This window comes from Silurus meridionalis, chromosome 8 (genome assembly GCF_014805685.1).
Source record: "Silurus meridionalis isolate SWU-2019-XX chromosome 8, ASM1480568v1, whole genome shotgun sequence".
Classification (NCBI taxonomy): domain Eukaryota; kingdom Metazoa; phylum Chordata; class Actinopteri; order Siluriformes; family Siluridae; genus Silurus; species Silurus meridionalis.
Genome location: NC_060891.1, coordinates 24,636,088 through 24,646,878, shown reverse-complemented (window position 1 = coordinate 24,646,878; position 10,791 = coordinate 24,636,088). Strand labels below are relative to the sequence as shown.

General features: G+C 38.0%; 1 protein-coding gene across 1 annotated transcript in view; it reads left to right on the top strand.

The window, feature by feature from the left end:
* ehbp1 (EH domain binding protein 1) overlaps positions 1-10,791 on the top strand; it is a 162,988-nt gene that overhangs the window by 27,798 nt on the left and 124,399 nt on the right. The window contains 3 exon segments of the mRNA XM_046854952.1: positions 618-675; positions 4,454-4,549; positions 6,041-6,094. Coding sequence (XP_046710908.1) covers positions 618-675; positions 4,454-4,549; positions 6,041-6,094 — 208 coding nt within the window.

The following is a 10,791-nucleotide window of genomic DNA, read 5'->3' as shown; positions in this document are numbered from 1 at the left end:
AAGTCATTCATTGATTAAGTGTGTGATTGTTTGAAACAATGGCCTTCTTTAGAGATTTTTTTTAGAAATACATTGCCTGAGGGTAATCATCCTCTTTCTCTGTCTCATGCTCTCTCTCTTTGTCACACACACACACACACACACACACACATTTCCCAACTTATCTTTCTCTATTTGTCTGCCGTCTCTGTTGCATTTTGTCTGACTTACTCTGCCCTTTTGTCTGACCCTGTGACTGATTAATGCCTTTAGCTTGGTCCTCTGGTATGTGGAAGTGGGAGCTCAGTGGTTAAGGCTCTGGGTTAGTGGTGTAACGGTACACATATTCGTACCGAACGTTTCGGTACAGGTCTTTAGGTACGGTGCACATGTGTACCCAAACATACATCAAATCTAAGTTCCCTCACAAGCATATTAAGTGGCAGACCACACGTTTGTTTAGTCTAGCTTGTCACACACACACACACACACACACACACACACACATACACACACACACACACACACACACACACACCCCATCTGCTTTAATGCTGTAAGATGTCTGCATTCGTTCAATAGAAAAGAATTAGAAATAGAATTATTTTCAAGTTCTGACTTTTCCTTTGCTCTTTCAGGCAACCAGACAAGCTTGTGGTGGTGTGGACCCGTAGGAGTCGACGGAAATCCTCCAAGGTGTGTAGAACCAGTGTGCTGCATTTTTTTTTACTCTTTAACTTGTGATTTTCTTGTTTACCTGCTTTGGCTCTTCCTTCACTCCCTTCCACACCTGCCCTTTTACACAATCAGGTGTTGGTGTGCACACACACCACTGGCTTTCCTGCGAAAATATCCACTTACCTGCATACCACCTACACTACAAAAAGAGGCAGGTCAGAAATTCCTGTTTTCTTGCTCATTGCTATATGTCACAGGTGAGGAACACCAGGTCAGGCAAAGCAAAAAATATCCACTTCCCTACAGTGGGGGCAGCAAGTCAAGTCATTTTATTTTATTTTTTCAAATTAAACACAGTCCCAGTGCAGCAGTTTACATGAACTTTTGACCAAACCTCAGGAAATGTACACAGATAAAGAAAACAATACTAATACCCATAAAAAAAACGATATTTAATTAATTTTTTAACTCGCTAACTGAACTTCTAGCTGAGCTTCCTGTTTTAAAGAATTAATCATTCAATAGTCTTTAAGTCTTGAATATTCCAGGAACCTTCTTGTGAATCTTGATTTTTTTTTTTTTTTTTTTTTTTTTACACATTCTTTATTGGGTTGAAGTCTGTTGAGCGACTGGACCATTCCAGCAACTTCATGATACAATTCAGAATCTCTTTTACACGATGTTTTCGAGTGTAATCCTGCTGCAAGGTTGACAGTATCTCATCCTCATCATCCTGCATATGAAGAATTTTTTAGTTTATGGCTTTCTTACATCATCCATTCAATAATATAGATTCTGAAAGTATTATGAGAAGAGAAACAGACCCATACCATGATGCCTCCACCTCCAAAATTCACTGTTTGTATGGTATTTTTAGGTTCATGTGCAAAGTAATTTTGGCATATGTTAATATATCTATAATATATACTATATACACAACATTTTTGGTACTCTATTCCACCAGTTATTCACACGCTTTACCAAATGTTGTGTAGGAATCTTCAAACATGCTTCAGCATCCCTTTTCTTTAATAATGTATCTTTCCAAATAGCACTATTATCTTTTCTGTTATAACAGTTCCTGATGCTTCCAACTAAAACTACATAGTGAAATAAACTAATATCCACCTCACCTTGATGTACTGCTTTTTCTTTGCGTGTTCAGTACTTTTTTTTGTCATTTCACTTTATTAAATATAACTTTTAATGGGTTGTAATATTGTGATTTATTTATCTGTGTAGGGTTTTTGAGTTAAAACAAATGTCTGGTCACAATTTCATGTGAATTGTTGCATTGTAACTGTGTTTAATATAAAACAAATTCATTTACCTTCACACCACAATTTCAATGCTGAACAAAAAGCCACTTTCCTTCCTACTATAATTTCAGTGCTGAACTTAAATATACTTTTTTCACACCATAATTCAGTGCTAAACTGAAATCCATTTACCTTCACCCCACAACTGAGTCATGAACAAAAATCGACTGAACTTCACACAATTTCAATCCTAAACTGAAGTCCACTTTCTTTTACACCAGAATTTGGTGCTGAACAAAAATCCACTTTCTTTTACACCACAATTCTGTGCTGAACAAAAATCCACTTTCTTTTAGGTTAAGGTGAATAAAGAAACAACATACTGTACATTTTGAAGTCAAGGTCTACATTAGTGTACTCGCACTGGAACACGAGTAGGATCCAGATCTTTTTTTTTATTTTACTTTTATAACTACCATTGAGCCTTGAAATGATGCTTTATTTATTTGGAAAGTCCAAACGGTTCACAAGCTTTCAAAGCACCACCTCCTCAAGATGAATCTCCAGGATTAAAAGGCTGCTATACATCTATTAAGCATTGAACAAGGAGGTTCACTTTTGAAACTTCTTTCCTTGGACGAAACACGACACAGACTTGTAGATCGAAATCTTAATTTGGTGTTCTAGAGGTGATAGCACAAATATCAATCTGCTTACTCGGGTTTATTCCAACCACACACAAAGTCCTTCTTTCCTGGTGTATTTAGACTCTTAAATGAGGACACTGAGGCTCATTGTAGTCTGTTTTAATTGAAGCAGGTGTGTTTATGTGATGGGAGGAAAATAAAAAGAGCAGCAAAACTCACCTGTAAATATTTAATCACTGCAGTAGCACCTCGTAAATATCCAATGCGCCGTTCTCTAGCTTTTCCGATCAGACAGAAAATCCACATTTTTTCCCCCCAGTTTTAGATTTGGATATATATTTGTTTAGTCTATTTATGGAATGATTATTGAGGGGCATCTGCTACAAATTTATTTCATGCCGCTACTACAGCATGCAGTCCCATGCTCAGTGTTTTGTTTAGTCAGATGTGTTTAAAGAAATAAAAAATAAAAAGCTTATAGTTTTGTGATTGAGAGGTCATTTGTTATCTCAAAGCTACATCCCAGATTCACTACAGACATGTTTTGTTTTCAAATCTGCCTCGACGCGTGGCTCCATTTCCTTGGAAACCGTGTCGAGACAGGCATTATGGGAAATCATCCGTGAAGCATTGTGTTACAGTGTTTCAGAATCTACAGAAGTGTAGAAGGGCTTGTTTTTATTCATACGCATGTTGGAGAAGACTCGACTTCCATGCAGCTGCCCGGGCAGGTAGGGATTTCACCGTGGTATTTTCAGAGCTGCTGCATTTTAGGAAATCAGATCATCGCAGAGATACAACGAGGTCGGATTTCCTTAGCGGATTTCCCTTTTTTTTTTTTTTATTTAATTTTATTATTATAATTTTTTTGTAAGTATTTTTTTTCACACAACCCATTTGTTTTACTTATAGTTCATTCATTTGTTCATTCCAAGATGGGATTAGTTTATGGATCTCTTACAGTTTTCATACAATAGTCAATTTGTCAAGCATGAAACAAGTTTCCTCAACAATTCTAGCAACTTGCATCTGCAAAAGAAGTGCCACCTACGACCCAAGCACACTCAATCCAACCTCAAAACCACAGTCAGCCAAAAAGTCTACATTTAAAATCGAATCTAAATTTCAGCCCTTAAAAGTCTTACATTTGCTGTTCTATGTCCTAAATCATTTTAATACATTTTTAGATGTCCATGAACTTTTGATGCTTATTGAAATTCAGCACTTTAGTATGTTTTTTTTGTGTTTGTATCCGTGATGATGTTCTTTTTTTGCTATTTTATATACAATTCACTGTATTATGACTTATTTTGACAAATGAGATCAACATGTAACAGCCAATCAGGTTTGTTATTGGCCTGAATCTCTCTCGGATTGTTTTATGTTAAATTTTAACATTTTATTGCTATGGAGAAGTTGAGCAATATTTGGCTTGAAGAAAAAAAATCATCACCTTCTGGTGATGTTCTTCAGCTCTTAAAGCTTGTGTGCCGCTCAATCACCTCGAACGTCTCGTTGCAGCATCGCGGTATGTCAAACGTATGTCATGTCAAACGTGTTTGTAGCAGATGTGCCCAGTTTCACACAGAATTTCACGTTTGCGCTTTGTTCTAACTTGCTGTCCATAATGAAATCGCAGAAGTGGTAACACACGTGGCCAGAATCGCACCAGTCAGCACCATTAGTCTCCAAACTTTTGATACCACCTTGTACTTGAGGCCCTCGGTCAGTAAAAACAGCTTATCAGGTCACAAATGTCAAAAATGTAAAACTTGCATCTCATTAGTATTTAAATGGGATATTCATTGTTTTGGTGTCTGTTGAAATGATGAAATGAAATGTCTGAGCAGTTTATGAACCCATGTGGTCTTTTTCTTTCTTTTTCCACAGTCTCATAGTTGGCAGCCAGGCATTAAAAACCCGTACAGAGGAGTGGTGGTGTGGCCTGTTCCTGAGAACGTGGAGATCACAGTCACCCTGTTTAAGGTACACACACACACACACACACACACACACACACACACTGCTAATTAATGAATGATATTGATTGATTTGGTTTAAAGGAATAGTCTTCACTGGAGCTATGAGGCAAGTACTCCTACTAATCAGTAAGAGAAGTCCAGAGCCACCAGTCAGACTTACATTGTGCCTGAAACAGCATATTTGGCCCCGATTCTAATAATAAAAATTGACAAAACAAGGCCATGATGTACCAAGAAAAGATACAGATCATTCAAATTAAGTGAAATTGCACGTGACTCCAGACGTGTTAACACAAGTTCATAATAATTGGGAGAGTTGACTCTGTAGAGCAAGACAGTTCCATCCTAGAAAATTTGGACCATGGGGTTACGCACACAACTAAACACTAGGGGTGTAACGGTACACAAAATTTACGGTTCGTACAACTTCGGTACGATTAGGGGGAAAAGAAATGCGAAACAAACTTGCTTGTCGTTTTTTATTAATGCAGCTTATTATTATTAACATTTATGAACATCAATTCAAACAATTTTAAATAAAATGCCTGTAAATAATGTTTTATACAAATAAAAAATTTTTGCGTAATCGATTCAAATGGCACAAAACAAATTGATTAAATATAAATTGATTTTCATTACAATAGCATCAATTAAAATGTATAAATATACTTAAATATTATATAAATGTTGAATGTTTTGTTTTTTTATTAAGAATACTTTATTGAGCCCACAGGGAAATTATTTTGTATATATGTTAGAAAGCTGGGGTCAGAGTGCAGAGTCAGCCATGATACAGCACTGTGTGTTAAGGGCCTTTCTCAGGGGCCCCGAGAGGTGCAGCTTGCAGATATTGGGGGCTTGAACCACCGACCTTCTGAACCCAGCCTTAAACACTGAGCTACCACCTCTCTAATGGAGTGGGGTTATGGGGTGGCTTATAGGGATTTCTGGGGTCCTTGTTCGGTCTTTGTGGGGTCTTCAGGTCCAATGGTTTTCTACTTGTGTCTTTGTATGGGGAGGTGTTTCAGTATTTCTCCAGCAGGTTTTTTTATTCTTATCGCTTATTTTTAAACCAGGGACGTCCAATCTTTTCTACAAAGGGCCAGAGTGGTGGCAGGTTTTTGTTGAAAAGATTATACACCCCTGATTTAAACAGAGAGAAGGACATCATGGTGAAGGAGTAACTGTTTATAGCAGCTGTAATGTAATTTGTATCAGGAACTTAACATCTGTGTGACGCATTCTCGAAATAATAGATATTTATTTCATTACATTCAGTGTGAAACCAAACCCCACAAAAATATCAAACTGAAGCCAAAGCACCAGTGTTGATCTGATACAGACTTGAGTTTAAATGATAAGCCTGAAAAAGGACAAGAAAGTCCACATGTCCCGACTGATGGGTTTTGAGGAATGATTATACAAAATAGAAGAGAGCAAAACGTTTAGTTTGCTTCCTTTTTCTAACGTAGATTTCTGGTTGTGTCTCCTGCAGGACCCTCATGCAGAGGAGTTTGAAGATAAAGACTGGACATTTGTTATTGAGAATGTAAGTGGTCTGTACCAGCTCTCTTCCACTTCTGCTTTCATGAGGTTCTTCTACAGCATGCATTTGCTGTCCAGATGTCACACATTACAAGACAAAAAGTATTCGGACACTGTTTGGAATGTGCTTTCTGAAGATCCAATTCCACATTAAGTTCTCATTAGCTGTTATAATAACCTCCACTCTTCTGGGAAGATGTTTCACTAGATTTTAAAGTATGCTTATAAAGATTTCAGCTACGAGAGTGTTAGTAAAGTCAGGTGCTGATGTAGGTGAGTTGAGGAGGCCTGGAGTGCAGTCAGCGTTCACATTCATCCCAAAGATGTTCAATAGAGTTGGAGCTTTATACCAGGAGATCTTTCACTCCAACTCATGTAGAGCATATCTTCATGGAGCTGGTTTTGTGCACAGGTGTATCGTCATGCTGGAACAGGTTTGGTTCTACAAGTTCAGGTAAATGGATCTAATCTAAAGTCATCCTATACAATTGTGTGCCTCCAATTTTGTGACCACAGTTTAGACAAGAACCATATATGGCTGGAAAAGCCAAGTGTTCCAATACTATTGTCCACATAAAGTATCTCAGTGCAGTTCTTTTAGTTTTGGCTGAAATATGACAGTTGTGCTCTCGTTTAGTCAAAAAGAGATTTTAATTGGGTTAGAAATGGACTCAGGTTCAGTCTGGGGCATAAGAATATTTCGCACGTCTAATCAAGAACATTGTTCAGTCAAAGCGCTTGGATTAAACATAATTTAAAGACTGTGGTGATGATGGTTATTGTTTGAGCAGGTGCAATTAAAGCCTTTAGGTTATGATGCAAGACCTCACTTAATACTAGGTGTGTTTACATGGAGCATTGCAATGGATTTAAAAGTGCGACCCGAATGAAAACGCTCCATACAAACACCTCAATCAGAATAAAAACGCCAAAACCAAAGGAATGCCATGTAACATTTTAAACTGATTAGTTTCAGATGTAAACAAACTTTTGTAATGACAAAAAAATTGTGTACATGTGAACGTGGCTACTGTTCATCAGTTTACACCATTGCTTTGTGTTCAGTTCCACCTGGTGGCCGAACAGGGTCATTACACATAGTTAAGTCCAGAGAAAGGAAGATTATCAGAATACTTTATCAAGCCCATAGGGAAATTGTTGAGTTGCAGTTGCTCACAGTGAAATTATAGTAAAGATAAAATATACATATTAAGATATAAACACTAAAATGAAATGTTTAGCTACAGTGAAACAGAAAGTCAGACTACAGTGATATTTATACAAGTTTATTGCACATGTAACAATAATAATAATTATTTTTCCATTAGAAGGACAGGAGACCACGTCTGCCTCTCGCTCTCATGCTCTCTCTCTTACACACACACACACACACACACACACACACACACACACACACCCTCCTTTTCTCTTTCTGGATCAGTACCAGACACTTGGCACCAGTCCAGTCTTGAGTCTCAAGTCCATCTGTCTGCTCAGCAGAGAGAGAAAGTGCGAAAGACACACATACACACAAATGCACACTCTTATCCAAACACTTTAAACACACACATGCACACACACAAAACAAACATGTATTCATGCACAGAAGCATATTTAATATGCGCAAACACACACAAGGACTGACTGAAATGCCAGAGTACACATTCACTCACTGTCTTAGAGACTCCGGGATTGACGCAAATTCCTTATAAAGCTCAAACACACACACACACACACACACACACACACACACACACACACACACACCCTGTCTGCTTCCTGCTTTGACACTAAGTGCTTTTTTATTTTTCCTGGATAAATATTAGGAAAGAGTCTGACTGGAAAAAAGACATTCTGTCAGAGGATTTCTTTCGTTTGTGTTCACTTGGAAAATAAAATGAGTCACTTTAACTTTAATGGACATTTTCAGTGTCACAGTTCTGCTACTGTTTTTTCAAAAACCAGGCAATAAAAGGGTAAAAAAAAATAAAAAATAAACATACCTGTACCAAACCTGTTATTACATCACAAAACATAAAAGTCAATCTGGTATGCAAATGAAGAGCATGCAGACTTAATTTACCAGAAAGTGATTGTTTTGGATCTAACATTTATTAAATCTGGATTTTTCTTTTTCTTTTTTTTTTTTTTTTTTTGCCCTGCCAGGTCCTAAAATCTGTTTTGATTTTTTTTACTACACTTTATTACAAACAAAAAACAAAAAAAACCCTACTGAATCATGAAAATGTGCTAAATTAAAAAAATGTGAATATATTAATTATTTTAATAAATATTGAGTAAAATAAAAGACGCATTCAAACTGAAACAGAAAAAGTAACAGTTCAAATGAATTAAGTGTTACATCCAAAAATGAATTAAAAAAGACACTTAAAATAAACAGCACATGTTGTCACTGATTCACCTCTAGAGGCCGCTCTTGTACTGTGTATCGCAACTCGGAAAAACTATGGCTTTATGGATTATGGATTTATGCCGATAGCCTATATCAGCACTCAGCTCTGGCTTTCTCGGCCGTTATGAAGCTGTTGGCTTGAGTTCTTACTGATTTGATCCAAAACCATCTGAGCAGCAGGGAACCGGATGTGCATGGAGCACTCAAACACTGTGCTATGCTAAGCTCCAGTTTTTGTACTTTTATATGGTTGAGTATTTTAAAGCAGTCATCAGTATCAGCAGAAATTCCTCCAAAACCAGTCACAATCTTCTTAACCTCCTGCAATCCAGTAGGAGATACAGGACCGTTCTTACCATGATCATCATCTTTTTTTTGGCTGCTCCCATTAGGGGTCGCCACAGCGGATCATCTGTCTCCATACCACCCTGTCCTCTACATCTGCCTCTTTCACACCAACTACCTGCATGTCTTTCCTCACCACATTCATGGACCTCCTCCTTGGCCTTCCTCTTTTCCTCCTACCTGGTGGCTCCATCCTCAGCATTCTTTTACCAATATAATTCATGTCCCTCCTCTGCACATGTCCAAACCATCTTAATCTCACCTCCTCACCTTGTCTCCAAAACATTCTACATGTGCTGTCCCTCTAATAAACTCATTTCTAACCCGTTCTTACCATGATGAACAGATTTAAGGCAAGTTCATCCCTATAACCATCACCATACTGAACTCTACTGTATTCTATTGAACATCTTGTGGATAAATGTGAACGCTGACTGCACCCCAGGCCTCCTCACCTCACCTACATCAGTACCTGAATTTACTAACACCCTCGTAGCTGAAATCATCACATGCACACTCCAAAATTAATTAGAACATCTTCCCTGAAGAGTGGAGGTTATTATAACAACATATGGGGATCAAATGTGAACTGAGATGATTAAAAAACACATACAAATCTTATAGTTAGGAGTCCACAAACCTTTGTCTCTATAGTATATTCACTTGCCTTTAAAGTATTTATTCATTCGTTGTGCTTTATTAGTTTGCAAAATGCTACTGTTTATACATGTTTCTGTATTGAGTGAGTAAAAATGGAATTACGGGACGTATTTTTGCCGTATTGAAAATCACAATTTCGTATCGTTACCTTTTTTTTCTTTCTTTTTCTTTCAAAGACAAAACAATAAAATTGGAAGTGGTTCAGGGGGAAAAAAGGTCCTGTCACTTTAGTAGAAAGTCAGAAGGAAGAAAAAGGAAGGGGAATAATGAAGTGAGAGTGAAAAGGAGAGGAAGAAAGGCTTCTTAATTCCTCTTGTCTGTGCATACCTCGCTAATAGCGGAGTGATCAAAGACATGCCAAACATCTCTCTTCGTCTCTCACACACACAGACACACATGCTGTGTGTCCTTGCATGCTGAGAGGGAGAGAGAGAGAGAGAGAAGGAAGGAGAGAGAAAAGGAGAAAGAAGAAAGGAAGAGAGGTGAAGGGGAGCACGCCAAGAGAGACTGACATCAAAGCTCCTTGGGCAGGCCTATTTGGCACCAGATTACTCTCTTTGTGCACTTTGTGTGTGTGTGTGTGTGTGTGTGTGTGTGTGTGTGTGTGTGTGTGTGTGTGTGACATTCCTTAATTTAGGAAGTGGAGGAGATGCTCAGGAAAAAGTCAGTGTCCAGTTTAATGATTTAATTATTATTTTTTTTGTTTTGTTGTGTTTTTTTTGTGTGTTTTCTCCACACTCTGTCATACTTCTGTTTTTGCCAATGGCAAACGCTCCAAAACACACTGCATTTCCTATAACACTTCTCTGTAGTCGGTTTGTCAGATTATATATATTATGTATATAAGTTTCCCACAAAAGTGTGTACACCCTTCACATTTTATTTCAAGGGACAATACTAAAGAAATTAAATAGGAAGGGCATTATGCTTTGCTTCAGATTGTCAAAGTTCATGTTGGCATCTATGTTTCCCTCAATAAAACGCAGCTCCCCAGTACCAGCAGCACTCCTGCAGCCCCAGACCATGATGCTACCACCACCATGCATGACTATAGGCAAGACACAATTTTCTTGGTTACCCTCACCAGGGTGTCAACACACATGCTGGACACCATGTGAGCCCAACAAGTTTATCTTAATCTCATCAGACCACAGGACATGGTTGGAGTAATTCATGATCTTGGACAGGTCGTCTTCAGCAAACTGTTTGCAGGCTTTCTTGTGAGCAGCTTCAGAAACTCTTCCTTCTGGGATGAAGGCCATGCAGACCGACTTGTTGCAGTG